Here is a 20,846-nt window from a genome sequence, read left to right on the forward strand (position 1 = left end):
GGGACTGCTGCCTGCCTGTCTGCCCCAGCTTTCCATGCCTTGCTTTTCCAGCTCTTCCATCTCAGAGATCCTCCTGCCTCCCTGGCACACCTCCACCTCTCCTGTGCTTCAGCAACCTCTCCTCCAACTATCCTTCTTCACAAGCTCCAGTGGAGCATATTACCTCCATTTTCTTTCTCCCCTTCTCCTGGGATCCCTCCTGTTAATTACTTCAGCTCCTGCAGCTCCCCATCCCCTCTCCCGTGCCCACCACAGCAGCCAAGGCTCTGCCTGCTCCCCCATGGGTAGCTCAGTCAGTGATTTCCCTCAGCTATTCCTGCTCAGCAGAGAGGTTGTTTATTTCCCATTTTTTCTGTAGTTACATGAACACTCACATCATGTATGGTGGTGTTTTGTTGTTGCTTTTTTTAAATTTAAAAAGTAGGAAAGAGCTGGCAGCCAGTATCTGGTGTAATGCCAGAGCACTGGAGAAGCATAAAGGACAAGTTTTGATCTGTTTTGATCTGTTTACTCTGATACTATTCCTCAGGCAGGGATCAATCACTTAAAATCAGAGACACTGTAAATAATTTACAGTAAATATAGCTAAAATCAAATACACTGATACATTTTTATTTTATCCAAGATAGGGTTTAGTCAAATCCAAGACAAATTTGTCCCAGATGTAACTCCAGTAACAGCAGTAAACATTGGACAGAGAGCAACTCAGTTCATTTTCTTTACCTTACCTTATTTATGGAAACTGAAACACTGCTAATGCAAGCAAAAGTGCAAGGGAGGGTACAAGCTCACAGCAATCCTCTCTCCATGGTCACCATGGCTATTTGTGCTTTGTTTCACTCTATTTACAAATTATTAAGCATATTGACCATGGCTCCGTGTTTTGAAGCCAAGAATCCAAAGAATCCATATTTATTACTTTATTAACCTTTTTTATTTAACCTGATAATAAAACTACTCAGCTGTGTGGTGAAATCTCAATTCAAATTTGCGTCTCCAAGAGCCACAGTCAAATGCTCCAGCAGTTATCAAAGTTGTTTCCCTGTAAAAGCAGTGCTCAGTTATCAGATTCTGTTATCCAGTACACAGATCCCTCCTTTCCAGCAAGCATCGTTTCAGGAGGTGCTCTGAAAGCTTTCTGGCTCTCCCAATGATTGCCTCTCTTTTCTTTCACAGCAATTACAGTCTCTTCATTTAATTTCAATGGAAACTTTAGTGTTTTAGACCTTACCCATGGAGCTGAATGCTCATCTCTGGATCTTATTTCCAGTCCTCAGGAGGACCGGTTTTGATGACCTAGTCTGATTACAGCATCTTTGACAGCTTTAAAGGAATTTGCCCTGGGGAAGAAGACAGCTGCTGCCCTGATGAGGGATTTTTCTGAGCAGGCCTCCCAAGCCAGACACGTCAGTGTGAGATGCTGCCTACATTTTTCATCCTGACCAACAGGTACGTCCAAAAAAGGTTGTGTGTTCTAGGCTGCACAGGCCAGTGTAGAGAGAGCCTCTGTTGTTGAACTGCTTAACCTGTTCCTGTCAAAATACTGCAGCTTCTTGACTTCTTTTCCCTAATGTTCTATATTCAGCCTCTCTGAAAGCTGTGGGCCAGATCTTTGTGCTGGTGTAAAAAAAATGTGGCATTGCTCCTTCAGTTTATACAGACTGCAGGGTAGGAGCAGCCTCTTTGCCAGTGTCTGCAGCTCTTGTACAGCTCTGGTCTTAAACAAGGCTGATGAAATTGAGCAAATTGTTTATGAACAATAGTAACCCTTGTTAGGAGCTGTAATAAAATAACTCATCAGATTTTTAGAGTTGAATCAGTATAAAAGCAATATGGTAATCAGTTTCTCTGGAGCCTGTTTTTTTTTATGGATGTTGAAAAGAAGATTACCAACATTTCAAATCCCAAATAACTCATTTTTTCCTCCAGAAAGGAGGTCTGATCTGCTTAACATGGTGCCGATCAGGAAAGCTCCATGTTCCCTTCCTAATGGCATACCCAAACCTGGGAATTAAACTCTATTTTGCTTAGATAAAGTACCTAGAATGAATGGATCATGATTCAGATGAGCATGTTTTGCAATAAAAGATTTTGAGAAGTATCTGAATTTACAATGTTCTAGATATTCATCCTGGAGCAGCTACTTTACCTTTTGGGGAACAAATAAAGTAAAGATTTCAGATAGAGAGGCCAGAACTACTACTGCATGAGCTGGGACAGTGCCAAGATTTAGAAGAAATCATCCTCAAGACATTTTCAGCCTTGGTTTTGTAAAAGAGATAAGTAGATAGCTTGGAGTGCTGTGAGGTGTTTGCTACATAGAGCACCAACTTCTCTCCAGTGCCAGCCCATTTCTACCACATGCTGCCCCAAAATCAAACTCTGAACTGACAAGTAAAGGTGGCAGTTACCAATGCCACCTGCTCTAAATTCTCCAAATTCACTTTTTCGTCCTCTGTATTTTTAATTTATTTTTCATATTTTAAAAATTATATTTCATAGAAAAAAAAAAAGAAAAAAAAAAGGAGTGTTATAGTGTCATTTTTCTGCCTTGCAGTTATTTGATTTGTATCTGGTAAAGGCAAAAGAGCTGAAGGTCTCCTTTCTGAAATGGCAATGGAGAGCACAGAAAAGAGCAAACCCACCAGCTTTGATTAACCTGGCACTTCTTAGTCTAAATCACTGACACTGATGCTGGCTCACACTGGATCCTCCTGAAAGACAGGACAGTGGTGGCTTCTGGAGCATCCCTTGCTAAGAACCTTTTGATTTGGGCTGTCAAATGTACCACTGAAGAAACTAATACTATTTCCCAGTTCTGGCATTATCCACACAGCAAGTAACAAACCTTGCCAGAAGCAGGAGTGTCAGGAAAATATGTTTCTTATCTACAGAGGTGTCACAAAGTCAGGAGAGAACTTCTGGGAAGAAGGAGTGGTGGTGTCACTTCTCCATCATCTTCACTTTTAAGTTTCAAAGAGCATTTTGGCCCAGTATGCTCTGGAAAGAATCTAATATTTTCCCAGATTTCCAAACATTGGAAGAAACGCTTCCAACTACAGGTTGGAAGTATAGGAACACTCCAGTCTCAAAACTTCCCCCAGAAACACTTTCTGGAGTGGGTATAATGCATGAAAGAGAGAATGCAAGACACTGCGCCAGCTCAGTGTACCCAGAAGTTTTGTCTTTGTCAGGGAACAGCCATGTAGTCAGAATCACATAACAGACCAAGAGCTCAGCTTCCATGCTTCTCCCTTCAGACACCCTGATTTCAGCATCTCCACAGCAGCCCCACGAAGCTTCATTCCTTGCCTTTGCATTTCTCTGCCTTTAAAAGAAAAAGCAAAGTCATTTCCATTGTTTCATTGAGGAGACTGATTTAAAGGCTCATACATTTGAGATGATGAAAAATATAGCCATGAAAATGCTCCACATTAGAAAAAAATATGCATTTGTTGAGGCAGAGATGATTCTGAGCAGCATATTAATTTAAGCTGAGAGGTTTCCTGGTCCTGGACCAAATTTCTGATAAGAATGAAGGAGGGAATGGGGGAAAGAGAGAGACAGCTGAGCTGTTAGCAGGCAGCTAACAAGAAACTGCATCTTAGGGGCATTGCACTTGAAGGTTCTGATTCAAATCTGCCAGGGGTCAAAGCAGGACCACTCTGCTCTCAAAGCACATCCTGCTCTCAGCTACCCCATTGTAAGACACAAATTTTCTTGGTGTGAGCAGGATCCTACAATCTCTTGCAGGGATGCCAAAGGATGCTCTGCTTTGGGATGAAAGCACAACTTAAATATTCAGTTTGCCTCTGCAAAACATAACTGGCTTTCAACCTGACTTATCTGTATAGCCTGATGCCAACAAGTGCACTTTGATGTTCTGCCTGAATTTTCCCTTGCTTATTTTCTTTGCCTCAGCTTAAACTGAGACGAAATTGAATATAAACTCCAGAAGCTCTCAGCCAGTTTTGAAAATTGTACCAATTACTTTTTGTTAAACCTATTTGTTTTTCTCTGAAATCACCAGTCTCCAGGGCTTGGAGAGGTGGAGAAGAGAGACTTACATGCTAATTAGAAAAACAAATATCATCATTAATAGACTTAACATTAATGTAAAGCAGCTGCCAATGACAGAGGAATTTGCCACTTTCTTTTTATCATTTTTATCATCCAATATCATCATCCAAATGCTTTCCAATTCACGGGGGTTTTTTACTCATTTGGGGTTTCGTTACACTTCAATCTGCTCTTTTCTCCATTTTTCTGCTCTTTCATGTCATTAATCTAATCTAATCCTCTTCCAAGGTGACACTACAAATGGAGCTCAAGTGCATTTACATCAGTGCCCTCAAATCATGTTATGCAGTTGCCTGTGTCTTGGTGCTTTGTGATTCCCTTGGCTCCTTCCCTTCCCATTGCTGTCAGCCCTGCTTGTTGCCCCTCTTAGGGACAGTTTGGCATTAATGGCTGCCAGGTTTCTAAAATCCTTTTTTAGGGGAGGCACAGTGGCTCACAGAAGTCAATTGGAGTCTTTTGATACCTGGGATTAAGACAAAACCACTAATCCCCTTTTCAGGCTGTAACCTGCAGTCATCCTTGCTGGATTTCTCCTCAGGTCAAAGCTCACCAAGGAATGTGGGCAGTGAACACAACATCAAGCACAGAGTGATTACTGCTAAAATACAACTCCTGAAGATAATTCCACTTTCCCTGTTTTTAAGGAGTTTTCTTTGCATGCCTTTTCTCTTTTATGCCAGCTCAGACGTCCTCCTGCTGGCAGTGGTTTCTCCTAATTCATCTCATGGCTGATGGCAGCCCTGCCAACAACAGCAGCCCACATGCTGTGGGCAGAAGTTACAGCTCCACTAGATTTCATTCCTAAAATACAAAGAGTGTGTAACAAAAGCTGACTAAGAATGACCTCACTCACTCCAGCCCTGTTCATCTCCCACATCCCACATCAACAGGACTGACTGATTTGAAATCAGTGAGCCAACAGCAGAAATTAGCATTTTGTTCCTTGGTAACTCTTACTCGATCAATACATATTTTACATTATAGGTCCCAGTGACAGGATGATCAGAACAAATTAGAAAATCTCAGGTGGAATAAACCTAATGGCTGTGGGACATTTCTAAAATAAAAATGCATGTTCAATCACAAATAATAGCTTGGCTGCAATCTCAGGAGTCTAATTATGAAATGGATGTGGAATCATTCTGTAATTATTTAGAAAGTTCATTTCAGCAGCCAGAAATTCTCTCTATATTTACTATACATCATCACAAGTCCTCTGTGGTTATTTGTAACATCTACCCGGAAAGACACATGAATAAGAGAGGCAATTTTAAGAAATGGAGACAGATTCATGCCTTTTATAAGTCAATGAACTCATGCCAGGAATAAGTTGAGACCAAATTCCTCAACAGAGTTAAATCACTTCCAGTCAGTCCAAACAGAGCAGAGTTTGCTCTGCCCTGCAGCAGGGATCTTCTCACCATAATGCAAAACCCTGCAACACTTCTCCTCAGTGCTTCTGTCTTTGTCTTAAAAAAGAGCCCAGTTTAAAACAAGGAAAAACCTGTGCACAATATGGATTTTAAACTGGTGCCACAGCTCCAGGAGCATGATCATCACTTTGAAGAATTTGCTGCATGGTCCCCCTGTACTCAGTGCTGGTGAGGCTGCACCTTGAATCCTGTTTCAGTTTTAGGCCCCTCACTACAAGAAAGGCATTGAGGTGCTGGAACAGGTCCAGAGAAGGACAATGGAGCTGAGGAGGGGTCTGGAGCACAAGATTTATGCTGAGGAAGCAGCTCCAGTTTTGACTGGAGAAAATTAGGCTCAGGAGAAACCATCTCACACCCTACAACTACCTGGAAAAATATTGTAGATGGGGGATGTCAGCCTCTTCTCCCAATTAACAACAAATAGAACAAGAGGAAAAGGCCTCAGATTGCACCAGGGAAGGTTTAGATTGGATGTAAGGAAAAATTTCTTCACCAAAAAGTTGTTAAACACTGGAATAGACTGCCCACAGAAGCTGTTGGGTCACAGCCCCTGAAGATATTTCAAAGACATTTTGATGTGGCACTTGGGGATGTGGTTTAGTGGTGGCCTTGGCAGGGCTGGATTAACACTTGGACTCATTGACCTTAAAGATCTTTTCCAACAAAAACTATCCTGAGATGCTACATCTGCAAATAGGGCCATGACTCTGCCTTCAGAAGTGAGTTCTGCTGTGATGGATCAGATGGCCACATGCAGCACCACGACCCCAACCCAATTTTTACAAAGTTTAGCAATCCAGGCCCACACGTCCTGGGTGAATGGCCCAGGTCTGCCCACTTCCATCCAAGGGGTACTTACAGAACATGAAAACTTCCAGCACAGAGCAGTAATAACTGAAGGGCAAAAAGATCCCACTGGGAGGGTAATCCTGTGGGTCCTTCATGGATCACCACAGGGATTGTTGGTGCTGCACTTTGCACTGATCACAACTGCACTTCCCTGGGAAAAAACACTCCTGGATTCACAGCTCTCTGGCCATCACAGGAACTAGCAGATATACAGGAAGCAAAACTGATTGCTTTCATCCTGGCTGGCTACACACACCAAGTGTTACCAGATCATCTTCCCATTCAGTGCTCTGTTTCCATTATGCTTTGCTGTTGATTTTTTTTCACCAACTCCATGAAAAAACCCCATTTTGGATTGACCAACAGACAACAGATTAATCATGATCCTTCTGGATGTGGAATGGAAACATGCAATCCAAAGAACTGATTTTTGTCTTGAGGCTGGGATTTACACAATGCTTTCTTTACTGGAAGGTTGAGGAGAAGAAATGGTTCTGTATGATATCTCGTGGGTGTCCCAGAACTCTTAGCAGTAAATCTGTTTCTCCAGAGGCAGAAAAAGGAAGGAGGCAACAGCCAATTATACTCTGTGGGGCAATTTGCTGTTTTATTTCCTGATGTACTTGCTGACTAGTGGAAAATCACTCTTGGCAAACACAAAATTTACCCTGCTTCCAAAAAGTGCACCTCTAAATTATTAATCAAGATTACACAGAACCGCGAAAGGTGGAATACTGAACAAAGGCTCAATTGACACCCTGGAAGTTGAGGAAGATATGGAAGACTCCCCTCTAATTTATTTATTCCTTTCTGTTCTGTTATCCTGATATGCTGCTTCCAGTTACCACTGCACCCCACACTGTATGGGATTACGTGATTTTGTTTTCAGATTGTTGGAGATAAAGTTACTTCATTATTAATATATATGCACTGTGCATATCCATAAATATTGAATATATACGTGTGTGTGTGTGTAAACCTACTGCAAGTGTTAATAGTTAAGATAAACGAAGTCCATTATTGCAATGAGTGACTATTTCTATGACCCTATTTGCAATAAAAGCAGATTCAATGATATGAGAAAATTGCCGGGTTTCAGAATAATTGAACCAGGCCAGACGAATCCCCACAAAGGCATCATTTACAAAGTACTTTGCTTGTCTAAAATATTTATTCCCACAGAAGGAAATGGAAAAAGAGTTCATATGGTTACACGGCTATCCTCTGAGTGCAAAATTGTTTTATCATGTTATGTTCATTTCCTAGACATCTTCCACTGAGGTATTGCAGAAAAATATACTGGCTGTGCAGTTAATTCTTTTGTGTGGACTGTTCATATTTATTCTCTGGGAAGTCAATCATGTTTTGTTTAGGCATGTTTTGTTTTTCTGCTGAGCAAACACTTAAGCATCCCTTTTCTTGTAAAAACTTATTTGCATATACAATGTGCACCATTCAATGTCAGTGCTATACAGAGAGTTGAAATGTTTTTGCTTTCTCTTCTATGTAGCATGGGAAGTAGTGGATTCCTTGATTAAAATGTTGCTGTTGCTCTTTAAAACTGCATTATATTGTTCGTGTTTAAGGGCTACATCAGTAGTTATAGATAATTTTAGTTTGTCTTTTATTGAAAGCCTTGATAGATTTTTACTATTAAATGTTCACAGCAAAATGATTCCAAGCAATCTACAGACAAAGAATTACTCCCAGCAATTATCCACTGAATAAATCTGAATAATGAATACATTGACAAAAGTCACTATCTATTTGTGAACAATTAGCTGAAAGAAATAGAGGTGACACTCACAAGCTAAATAATTCATTTATGAATTATTTGTCCAGCTTTGTTTCTGACGTACTTTGCATGAAATGAGATCAAATCTTAGATGAAAAATTATTTTAAAAAGAAGGGCAATATTAAAGGAAATTCTTACAGCTTTTAATGCAGAAATCATCCCACTATAGTAACTATTATTTATTATCAGTGATTTCAGAGGCTAGAGAAGTTATTTTCCTGGATTCTTTTACTTTAGGCATTTGGGCTGTGTTTTATTCCTAACATATATCCAATTTTAGGTTGTTAAACTACAATCAAAAGCTTACTTAGTAGGAATGGAACTGTCCCTGTCATGAGATTTGAACTCCTGACATCTTTATCCACTGAAACTTGAGTGCCCAGGTAACTACTAATTATTCAAGCATTTACAACCATTACTATCAATATAATTAGCACATCTTGAGATAAAAGTGAGAATGCCATGATGAAATTATCCTCCCTGGCATTTAAATAGCAATCTTTCATGAAAACATTTATAAGCTGCCCAATTATTTTTCAATCAAATGAACAAAAAAAAATGTTTACATTTAAGGGGAATCTAGAATTGAAAAGAAATTATTTCTGGCATGAAAAATTATAAATGTTGTCTCCCTATGTCCATTTCTTGAATACAGTAAATCCCATTTGGGGTTTTTTGTTGTTTTTTTTTTTTTTTTTAATTACCAAAATATCTTTGACCAAATACTTAGAAAACTGTAAAACCTTCCTTTGAACAAAGTCAGGTTCAGTGAAGAAGACATGAACAAAGTTTTTTATTCAGATGTAAAAGCTGGCAAATGCATTGCCCCACTCTGCGGAATAAGAGGCTGCACAAGACCTTTTTATGTGCCTTGCTGGGTGACACTAATAAAATAAATGAGACAATTCCCATGGACAAAGCCAAAGCTAGATGATTACTAGACTTTGACTTCCCTAACCCCACCTTCATCAGTTTTGCTGGCCAAAGCAGGCAGGTAAATTCCTTCTTACATGAATTAGTAGTAGGTGATTATCACAACAGGAGGAAGGAGGAGCCAGAGAAGCCAGGGACCATGGTTTGACAGGTTTTGCCACCTTTCTGTCTAGGATCTACTATGAACAAAATTTAAAAGACTGTCTTTTCCCCACCAAAAGATTTCCTGAAATAACTTCTGTGGAACACTTGCAGGACACAGCAGAGAGGGGATTTTGGAAGCATTTCACAAGGCCTGCAGCTGTGAGCTGGTTTCAGCATGAGGAAAAGCCCTCCATCACCCCAATGCACAGGAAAGAGAAGGTAAGGTAACTTTCTTCAGGGGACTTTTTAATATGGTGCATTCAGTGGAGAGCCCTAGACCAGCAAAATCTATTCCTTTCCACGTGGATGCTGATGTCATCAAGGACAGGCTTGAGGACAGTGCACCCATGCAGAGGCTGAGCTGCAGGAGGGCAGCAAGTCCTGAGGGGTTTGCTGACCCCACAGCAGCCTCAGAAACCACCTCTGCTGCTCTGGCCCAGTTTTCTCTGGAGGAGGATCCCAACTCTTTCCATCTACTCACCCATTCCCCAAATCCCTGAAAGGAAGTGAGTAAGTAGTAAAACCCACAGAGCAGCTGTGCCCTCTGGTTACCAGTGCCAGTATGAGCATCTTGCCACCCTCTCTGCCCCGCAGAGCAAGGGCCAGCCTCAACATGACATGGAAATAGCCATCCAACCACCTGCTATAAAACCAAACCATGTCCATTACACATGGCACTGCAAATAAATAGCTCCAGGAAAAGAACAAAATAAAAACACAAGGTTGTGCTTCCAGGGACAACAAACCAGTATATATCAGCAATCATGGCAGGTATTTCTAACTAGAAATTGTATATTTGATGATGCCCAGCCTTCAGTATTTGACAAGGGACTGTTAAAGTCTCTTGAACAGTAAATCACCTCTCTTTCTATCAATAATCTTATTATAATATGAGTAGAAATGTCAAATGTTTAAATCCCACTTTATTACTATAATAACGGATTTAATTTGTAAAACATATAAAGTGAGGCCATAATTGTTCTGGAGGGAGATATCTGTCTTCCCACTACATTTGTATAATTTGCTGGTGACTTTACCCACATCTTTTGAACAGAAGAAGGATTAAAAGCAATCCCACTTGCAAGGTTTTTGTGATTGGTAATGGATTCTGGAAAGGAATCCAACATAATCACAGAAATGCAGCAATTGCTATTAAAAAACCACCCCCAATTCACATTCCGGCAGAACAAACACGTAGGTGTTTATCTGTGACTTGCTCCATTCAGGCCCTCTCCCGCTGCCAGAGCAGCCCTGCTTCCAGCTGCACAGCCAGTGTTATCACTGGGTGCTATTTTTGGCTCCTGAGTACATCTCATCCTTCCCACGCCAGCCCTGGTACAAAGGACACAAACTCTTCTTCCCCCTCCTCATCCTCCTCTCCGCTCCCATCTGCACGGTGTCACTGCTGGCTCCATCCCCCTGCTCAGGGGGCTCCTGAAGCTTTTCCCTGCTCCCTCTCTTTCTGGGCAAGAGGCTTTCCATCCAAATCTTCATGTGGGAGGCTTCATGTTGGCATCCAGAGTACATGTCCCAAGTATGTCCAGCCTCACTTCCTGATCCTAGTGCCAAAGAGCTGCAGGTAAGTCATCTTCTCATAGGGGATGAGGTCCCTGTGTGCAGTGCTTACAGCTTGTTACAGATGGGTTGTTTTTAGGGTCATAAAATTGCCCAGCTATCACTTTGGTAGGTTTCTAACTCTTGTTACAATATGCTAACATCAGATTTCTGTCTGAGGGGGCAGTGTTCTGTTCATTCTGACAATGCGTAGCTTTGATTTCTGTAAGCTATTAAAGTAGTGAATATCATGAAATCACTTCCTTTTTAAGGTCTGCCTTGGCTAGGTACTATCCAACCAGCCAGCTGTTTCATGTTTTTCTCTTCTGATGTGCTGTCACTGCTAAGTGTTTGGAAAAGCTCATATGGGCAACAGCTGCACTTGGAGTTATAAATTTCTTCAAATACAAGATTCAGTTTCCTTGGTCGTGCCACAGGAGAAGCCCTTATAGCTATAACCACCCCCAGCCTGAGCTAGGCTGTGTCTCCCTAAACCTGCTTCATTTTACACAGAATAATCAAATATTCATTATGTGAGTAATGTGTGTGTGTGGCTGTTGCAGAGGGATTGGGGTGTTCACCTGGCAGATGAGAGACCCTGTTCCCAGTGACCGCTCCAATGAATATTTAAGTATCACATATTAAGTATTCATTGGAGCAAGGATAGGAGGAGGCTTCTGCCACCCCCAAGGGAGCACCAAAACACGAGGCTGTAAAGTCATTCTTTCTTTCTTTCTTTAGCTCAATGAATATTTAATTATTCAAGGCCAAACAAGACAGCTCCAGTGGCAGAGACTGAGATTCCCTGCTCCCATGTGTGCACCATAACCCTGATGATGAAGGCGTGTATATAGACATAGCTTTGTATTTCTTTGGACTCAGAAAGAAGTGAAATCCAGGTTTCCCATAACCTGAATGGAGCTTCCAGATTCTTAGCTGCTGAATGAAAAACACAGAGCTCCAACACACACTGTCCCCAGTCATGAGACAGAGGTGATATGACCCCTGGATCAGAGAAATCATCCTTATCAGTGATGAGGTTGGATTCATTAATCGCTCAGGAGAAGGGATCAAAGACATTCCTCACCCTATGGCAGCTCCTGCTAGCTATGCAAAATGTCTTTTGAGGTTATCCAGAATGTGATGTGTAAGAAAATCTATTTATCCCCTTTACTCTGGGGTCTGACACCCCCAAATTGCAGTCACTGGGACCTAATCCTGCTCCTGCAGCCCAAGGAGTGGGTGTGTGAAATGGTGAGCATGGGGAAAGCATCCAACAAGAAGGAAAGGAAATGGCATTTGGGTCAAAAAAAGGATAAAAGTAGATAATTGAGGAGTAGAAAGATTAAAGCAAGGAGAAGAATTGAAGTAAGGAGCATGCATTCACTGAGTGGGGGAACAAACTACAAAGTGGGGGAAAAGGGAGCAGAGAGAAATCCAGAGGAAATAATAACCTTTATCTAGCAGAGGAACAGAGGGGAGAGATGGAAAGGGCTAGAGAAGATTACTTCAGTCTTAAAATAAAATGTTAAGAATCTCTAGCCCTCACTTTGAAAAGCAGAAAATTTGCCATCTGCTCTCTACTGCCAGAGGACAGTGGGTGTCTGAATCAAGGTTCTTTGGATTCACTTTGGGCAGTTGACTGTGGGAGCACTCCCATGCAGAACAGTGAGTTATTAATGTTATTGCAGCTCTGTTTATTGTAATTTCAAAGAATCCACAGCACTATGATTCTGTTGTCAAAGACTAAATGTGGTTTCCAAGCAAAAACCAGAGCAACATCATAATTGTTATATTGAAATGCAAATAAATTACCTTCTTGTACCCATCAGGAGTGTCCAAACCCAAGTCAGCACAGTCCCAGGTGTTGAAATTGTAATGCTGCATTCTGAGTGGAACTGCTTAGCTCAGAACATTTCAAAGGTGCTCCAAATGATATGGTTCATATATTTCATATCACATTTATGTTCTTCTAAGAACAGCCCAAGGCTGTTGAGCAGCCACCTTCAGCAAATATTTGTTACAATTTAGAGAAATCTTTTCTGAATATTTTGCTGTCCATTGCTTTACCTATCCTTTTCCCTGAGAATACAGCTTTAAGTACTGCAGATCTATGGCAATGTAGGAATATCCCTTTTGTTTGGCTGTAAATATGACAGTGGTCTGTCCAAGAAGAGGTGTTACACATCATGTCCTTCAAGGGACACAGTAACACATCCACCAAAGATCAAAACTTCACCCAAATGCTTCACCCTGTTGGATGGTGACATGTTTTGTGTTTTGATCAACTCTTTAGGCAGATGACAGCAGCTCTCCTCCTTCCATACTGAGGAAAAGGCCACCTGTGGACCCAGCTGTGGGGGAGAAGCGGAGAGCAGAGCGCAGGGTTCGGTTTCGTGAGCCAGAAGAAGTCATTGAACATGGTATGCTCAAGCTATCAGGAATTTTGGCATGATCTTTCCAGCTTTTAACATCCAGCCTGTCTGTCCACATCAGCTTCCCCCTGTAATAATTTGTGGTTTTCAGCTCAGCACAGAGCAGAGGATGGATGATGTTTGCTCTGTGCTCTGCAGAACTGCATCTGGTCCATTTGCCTGCCTGCCCTGGGATGGACAGACTCCTGCCTCACCCTCAGCTGCTGTCACAGTGACTCCTGAGCCAGCCCCCACAGGGGTCATTGTGCACTCTGGACCTGGCTGGGCCCCAGAGCTTCCCCAGAACAATGTTTCCACTCAGACCAAATTTAAACATAATTATGTCACTGTGTATAATGAGGATGCCACAGAATACAGCAGCAGAGGTCTGAGCCTAGCAGTCAGGATATAATAACTTCTGCCAACAGAGGCAACCAAGGACTGACACAGCTAACAAAACCTTTCATTCATGAGCCAAAATATTGCAATTAGGTCAGCTGGGAGTGACCTTCAGCAGAGGTCTGGCACAAGGTTCCAGTTTGCACCTCTGCACGTGCTGTATGCCATGCCAAATAATAATTGGTGTTACCTTCTGACTTTCCCAAACCCATCCAGCCAAGAAAATTGTATTTATTGGTAGAGAACTAAAATTATATGGGTTTGATATGTCAGTTGGTCAAAACACAGGTGGCAGAATGGTAAAATTTCTGTCAGCCACCTGTTTGGACTGCTGCAGCTTCTGAAAATAAGGCTTGGCATCTGCTGTGTCTATAAACAGAACTCTCACTTGTTTGGCAATGCATTGTTTGGGATGCCTCCTGATGCATGAAGGGGAAGCTGTTTCTTGATGAGCTTGTTGACATGGCCTGGGCTTTCCCATCAAAATTGAGCTCCTGGAGAGACTCAGTGAGTCAGCCTTAAATTCCTCAAAGCTCATCTGAGTGCTCAAGAGCAGGATTCTGATGGGAATAATAACTCCCTCAGCTCTGTGCCAGAGTCCATGCCCCACATCAGCACTGGGAATCCTGCAGTCAGTCCAGGGGACCAGGCTGGTGTCCCCCTGGCTCTGAGTTCAGCAAAGCTGCCGCTCATGCAGGGAGCTGTGAGCATGGAGAAAACTCTGAGACTCCTTTTCATGGAGACATCAGAAACGTTCCAACCCATAATTAGCATTCTGTGTTGCAAACAGTCTGTGATTGAGATTGTTTGCTGTTTGTCCACACAATATTACTCACATTAAGGCTGGTAAAATGAAGGTTTCTGGCACCACTGAAATTTTTCCATTTCCAATGCAGGACTTTTCATCCTGGATTGTGTCTGGGCCTGGCTGCCAAGCAGACACATTTCCAGGATATTGTTGATGAAAGTTAGCCTGACAGTGCTTTCTTAACTTTCATTCTTTCAGCCTGCTGGTCTAAATCCTTTCCTTTCTAGGAATTATGTAGAATAGGGAGGGGTTTTAGCAGAGCTGTTTCATGACCGCTCTGCAACAGCAGCAATCCTGCCTCTGAATTCTCTCATACAATAATTTTTCCTCACTTTCCTGAAGTGCATCTGCATGTTTGCATGGATTGGGTAGGTGCTCACCCAGAGCCAAAAGTGTTGTAAGAGGTTGCCCAGCATCTCCAAGGTGGCAGCAATTTCAGATACACTGCTTTGTCCTGGCTTTTCTTGTTCACCCGCTGCCAAGAGACCTTTCCAGGCAAGTAAAAACATTTTCATTTTGTTTTCCAGTAATTTCCTGCTGTGACTACGTAGTGGGTAAGTTGAATTTTTCACATTATAACTGTGAGCCATCCATAGCATTAACCTGAGTTTGCTTTTGCAGCTGGTGGGATGCACTGTGCAAATACACCCTCCATATGCACAGCAGTTTGTGCTGTCAGTGGTTGCTGCTTTTTCTTCTCAGCATAAGCAGCACAAGGTGCTGATGAGGTCTGGTGCAATTTTAAACAAGACATCTAGTAAGACAAATAGTGGAAACAAAAATTAAATCCCTGAAGCTATTTTTAATTTAAATATAATTAATATATTTTATGGCATTCGAATAGGTGCAGGTTTCTCACTAAGATATGCAGGAAAAGCACCCCAAGCTAAACAATAGCTCTCCCTGCTGAGTTTTGTATGAGGGGAAGAGACAATTCATTTATATGCTAACAGCAGGGTAGAAATAATAAAAATAATCGGGTTTTGAGGCCTGGCAGCCTCACAGACCCCCAAGATGAGTGTATGTGGATATTCTGATGATGGTGATAACTTCTAGAGGGCCTGGGCAACATGTAGGCAGTGAAGGGGAGAGGGGCACCTATACACATGTATATATACATACACAGAGCTGTACTTTTGGGAGGTCAAAAATCCTCTCAGGGAGATGTCCCCATATCCCTCAGCTTTTGCTCTTGTCCAGAAATGGGGGCTGTGTGTTCATGACAATGGTGGCATCATCTAGGGTTGTTATTGGGCTGGAATCAGGGTACTACAGCCAGAAAGGGCCTGGGGGAAAGCAAATATCAAATATTCTTCAGGGCACGGCAGAAATGTGTACCCAAAGCAGGAACTGAAACAAAATCTCCCATATTCAGGTCCAGTGCTCTTCTCAGATGAGTTGCCATGAGACTGGGCACAGGTCTGTGCTCTTCCAACAAGCAATTTAACTAACAAATTTAAGCATTAAATTTCTAATTGTAATCCAGAAAAGCAAATTTGATTTTCAACACCTAAATGTAGTGATGGGCTGAAGCTGTTGTGAGCTTAACTCATCACAATTTTGCAAGTGGAATTATCCTTCTGCATTATTTTCTTCCATTCATAGATAGAACATATTTCATGACTGAGAGGATATATGGAAAACCCAATTTTACATTTGAGATTGCCCAGAAATCTCACATGGAAAGTAACTTTTAAAAAGTTGAAACAGGTTACAAGCACTTCATATGAAAGGGTTGATGCGAAAAGCTGTTCAGCTTCCACAGGAAGGTTTCCCTGCTCCCACATGTGCTCATCAACCAAGCCCCACATTGGAAAAGGCAGGTGGGGCACCCAGTCAGGAGCTGCAGCCTGTGGTGTGGGAAATCTCACAAAGGGAAACACCAATTCCCAACTCACAAATCTCTGCAAATCCAGAAAGTGGTGAGCAATTCCCTGGCTAAACACCTTCATATCAACCCTGCATAGAATAATGCCAAATAAACAAATTTATAAAATCTGAAGCCTGCACATGGATAATTTGAAAACAGAAAGAAGGGCTAAATTCAAATGAATAAATTACTTGCTGCAAATAATTCACTCAGGTCTATTATGGGGCATTGATTTGGCTTCTGGTTAGCTATAAAATGACTGCCTATTAACATTTTACCTTTTCCCCATACACTTTTTGATACATTATTATGTGTTTCTGGCTTGGTTTTATGACTTTTACCTTCCTCTCTGTACATCTGTGTGACAGTTTAATTGACTGGTGTGTATTCCAGGGCTCGGAGTGGAAGCTAATTTAAATATGTTACAGCTAATGTTGGCCCTTTACCCATAATAATACACTCCACATTTTTATCTCCTTATTGATTATGTGCATATGGCAAGAAAATAGCTGCACACTATGGGTTTTATTCAGGCATGAATTTGGCTTTATACTGCATGTTTAATACTCTAAGTGCTTTATGAAATAGCGCCGAGTGTGCAATGGCCATGCAGTCAGACAGAGCAGCCAGGGCTGAATCAAAACTGGGTCCCCAAGGCCCAGGATGCATACACAGGCAAGGGCTGGGACACAGCAGTCAGCAGGTTGAATGCAGCCCTCTGGTTTCCACATGTGTGCTGTGCCCAACCTTTAAACATGTTTGAAAAATATTTTGAAGGCAGGAAAAATCTTCACAGCGTCCTCTTGCTGAAGAGGAAGTGCAGAGGATGTTGTGGTGTAATTAACACACATAGCACTCAAACACAGTGGTTCAAACTGCCAGAGCTTTCTGAACATGCCTCTTGGTTAATGGAGCCACGTTTGGGTTCTTCCCAGAATTAGTAGGAGTCCCAAACAAGCTGACTTACCAGGGAAAAGGACAGAAATCTATAGCTTCTCTCTTTTATGGGGCATTTGTGAACATTAAATAATTAGACCAAGTAGCTTCATATTCTCCTATCATTCAACTTAACATTTAGGGTAAAGGTATAAAAATAATTGCTGTAGGGGAAGTTGAGATCATGCATTAGCTATGCTAATCCTGTTCTTATTGTATATAATTAAACTCTCTAAATGCTCCATTAGATGATATCTTTCATACTCACCACCTTCCATGAGGAGGTGTGACTCACTATCACTTAACTGATGCCTAGAGAAGTGCTCACCACCAGAGCCCTCTGTACCCTGCTGCTGCCACAAAACTGGGACAAAGGCATCAGCAGGGGATCAAATTTGGGAAGCATTTAAGATGGCACTAAAATAATGCTGCTTCCTTTTTTTCTTCTCATCACCATTCAGCAGATGACAGGACATCATCTGGATTGCCTGTGCTCCTGTGGCTCTTGTTTTGTGCACTGCTGATCCTTGCTGTGAGTCTCTACTACGCCAGCATGAAGCAGGATGTCACAGTCCTGGAGGAATTTCAATCCCGACTTGTCATCTTCTTTCTGCACATAAGACACATTGCTCAGAGGTGCTGGACTTGGTTTCTGAGGCAGTAGCAGCATCCTGCAGCCTGGCACTGCTGAGAAACATCAATGCAAAGCTCCCAGCCTACTGCAGCCACGTGCAAGGAACACATGAGCATCCACCTCAAAGAGCAAGGAAATCAGCCCTGCTGTGCACCATCCAGCAAACACTTGTTCTCCTTTTTCCTTCTTTGTTGTTTTTCTTTGTTTCACATCAATGAACATTCATACTAATGCCTTGAGGTCCCACCAAGCTCGTGCTCCATCCACCCTGAACAGCAAACAAGTATCTGGATTTGGTTACCCAGAGTTTATAAGCTGCTGATATGAGGAGCAAAAGCAGAAAGAGGAATAAATTGATCTGTGTCGGCAGCAGCAAACTCAGACGAAAATTCTTCTGGGTCAAGACTTTAGATACCAAACCATCTTTCTCCTCAAGTCTCCAAAGAATTACTCTGCAAAGATTAAAATAAAGCTGAGCCATTGCACAGACACTGCTCTGGTGGCCAAAGGCTTGGCAAGCTGCTATATTTATACACCTGAAATGATTATTAGTAAAATCCCAGCAAATGGCTTTCTTGTTTCCTTTCACGCATTTTATTCATCCGCGGGCAAAAGCTGGTTCTTAATGCTTCACTTGACTCCCAGGTCTTGAAAAGAACGTGGAAACTCATTTAAACAGAAAATAGTTTATTTGCCTAACATAATAAATAGCAGCATTGAAACCCAGGTTAATCACAACAGCAGTTTTAATCCTCTGGGTTTGATTCAGTTCATAAACCCCACAGGGTGACATGCAAGATTTATGACAGTGCTTGTATTCAGACAGAGGCTATGCCTGAGAATCCAAGGCCTTATGTCATGATAATATGGACTGCTTATGAAGGTGTTGGATGCACAGTTCCTTTATCATTGTCCCACCATACTATGCATTTCTCTGGAAGGAATCCTTTTAATGGAGATCATGTGAAACGCTGCTCTGGGTATCTGAGAGGGGAACAAATGACTGCAAGTTCATGAGCTTCAAAGAACCAGCTCGACCAGCTTTTAGATCTTAGATTCTGCTCAGCTAGCACCTGATGTGTGCTTGGGGTTATTTTGTATGGTGAGATTGACATCAGAACCTGTAAGTAAAAGAAAAAGGGAAAAAAAGTGTAGGCAGGGAACACTGCAGAGAAGATGAAGAGATGTCTGCAAGACCTTGGCTTATATTCCCCCTGCCATTGCAACCATCAAAAAGAAAAAATGGTGCTTTATTTCTAGGTTTTGTTTTTTTTTTAACTGAGGGCCATACATCTGCCCCAGCCACCTTCTCCCAAGCAGTCCAAGAACTTTAACAGAGGATAAACAGGAGCACAACCTGCAACCTCCTCTCAGGAGCAGAGGGGGCAGCAGCTTGATTGAAACAAGTCAGAAAAATTGCAGCCAAGACAGAAAGAAAGAAATGCCTTCAGTGGCTGCTCTCCTGCCCCTCCTAAGCCGTCAAAGCCCCAGGCAGGCATTGGGCACAGCTGGCCTGGGAAGCAGGGATTGCTCTGGCCAGGGAAGCAGAGGGTGCTGCAGGAGGAGCAGGGCTTGGCTCATGGGCTGTGTGCAGATCACTCAGGTACCCCAGCTCAAAGGGTGAATCCCACCCCTGCCTCCCTCCCTTCTACCCTGCCTCAGCCCTGCTGTTTAGGTAATAAAGAAGAATGGTTCTAAACCTGTGTGCTGGTGAATCTCTGGGGAAAAGGTTTTGATTGGTACCTGCATGGGGCAGGGGGGTGATTTCGACTTCTGTTTGCATTTTTGGAATATTTGTGATCTTTTTAATGTCCAGGTTGAAACTCTTTGGCAAATCAGTGGTGTTTCTTTCTGGGTCTGGGCTGACTCCTCTTAGGACTGTGAGGGAAAACATGGAGGTGGTGTGAGGACCATCCATGTGCTCACCTTCCTGCACAGCTCCCCAGCGCATGGAGAGAGGACCACATTTACACTGAGCCTGCTATAAAAGGAAAATGTCCACATTCTTCCTGTTGGAGCACAATTTGTTGGTGGGAGGGAGAACTGCTATCACATCTGGGCTGTCAGGGATATTCAGCAGAGGAACAGCTATTTTTGGCTTTTGTGTTGGCTCTGTTTGGGACGGTTTTGGGCATGGGAAAAGGCAGCACTCGAGTTATCTTGAGACCACTGCTGAGGTCTCACCATGGCTTTACAAGGTCTCCTGGGTCAGGATTGTTTACTGTGCTCAGTCAGATACTTGGCAGGCAGCAGAAAGCCAAACTAAAATTGCCTTGAAGCCAGAAGGTTTGAAAAAAATGAAGGCTAAAACCTGTTTCTGGCAGAGCAGTGGCATCCTGTAGGTGAAGAAACTGAAGTTAAGAAAGCCACTGCATGTGGGAGTGAATGAAGTGGGTCAATAACATGACTGAGAATTGGAGAAAAAAATTCCATTCCTGGGCCTGCATTTCTTTACTGCTGCACAACTTCACTGTGGACTTACCTCTTTTATTTCCTTCTCACACTGAAGCTCTTTTTCCATTCATCCATACTGTATAAACACACATAACCCCCTTTCCCTCTCTGCACCTTAATTCTTTAGCCATCACAGCTTTATCCTCACCACTGTGAGCTGGATGTGATATCTCCTTATTCTTGTTAAACAATGTTTTTTTTTGGGTATGACACCTTTGGGAGTTTGGCTCTCTAAAGTTAAATAAAATTATCTGTGTTGGGTAATAATCCCCTTGCTGGCCATGCTGGGCAATATTTGCCTTCAGCACAACTCCTGAGAATTTCCCAATAGAGGGTAAAAAAGAGAGAGAGTTCATAATTTATTGCAAAAGGCGGAGATGCTCACCTGAATTCACACTGGAGCCACCCTGGTGAATTGCTTCAGAAGTCAAAAGTGCTGCAGCCAACCAGCTCTGGGCAATTGTATAATGAATGCAATTGCACTGTAAATATATGAATTGTAAATGGCTGTGTTTTAGATAGAAAGGGCTGAAAGAGGGAGT

At 42.3% G+C, this 20,846-nt stretch overlaps 1 protein-coding gene across 3 annotated transcripts; it reads left to right on the forward strand.

The window, feature by feature from the left end:
• Window positions 1-1,235: 1,235 nt before the first annotated feature.
• C6H14orf180 (chromosome 6 C14orf180 homolog) lies at window positions 1,236-19,549 on the forward strand. Of its 3 annotated transcripts, XM_059475426.1 has the most exons (5): window positions 1,236-1,449; window positions 9,347-9,454; window positions 13,086-13,212; window positions 14,938-14,964; window positions 17,678-19,549. In XM_059475426.1, the coding sequence occupies exons 2-5, from the start codon at window positions 9,437-9,439 to the stop codon at window positions 17,878-17,880; spliced, it is 375 nt and encodes a 124-aa protein (XP_059331409.1). In that variant the 5' UTR covers window positions 1,236-1,449; window positions 9,347-9,436; the 3' UTR covers window positions 17,881-19,549. The 3 variants fall into 3 exon arrangements, with proteins under 3 accessions (XP_059331409.1, XP_059331406.1, XP_059331408.1); XM_059475423.1 differs by lacking the exons at window positions 1,236-1,449; window positions 9,347-9,454 and adding an exon at window positions 10,591-10,814; XM_059475425.1 differs by lacking the exons at window positions 1,236-1,449; window positions 9,347-9,454 and adding an exon at window positions 10,591-10,814 and having other exon boundaries at window positions 17,681-19,549.
• Window positions 19,550-20,846: the final 1,297 nt, after the last annotated feature.

Source organism: Ammospiza nelsoni, chromosome 6, assembly GCF_027579445.1.
Source record: "Ammospiza nelsoni isolate bAmmNel1 chromosome 6, bAmmNel1.pri, whole genome shotgun sequence".
Lineage (NCBI taxonomy): Eukaryota > Metazoa > Chordata > Aves > Passeriformes > Passerellidae > Ammospiza > Ammospiza nelsoni.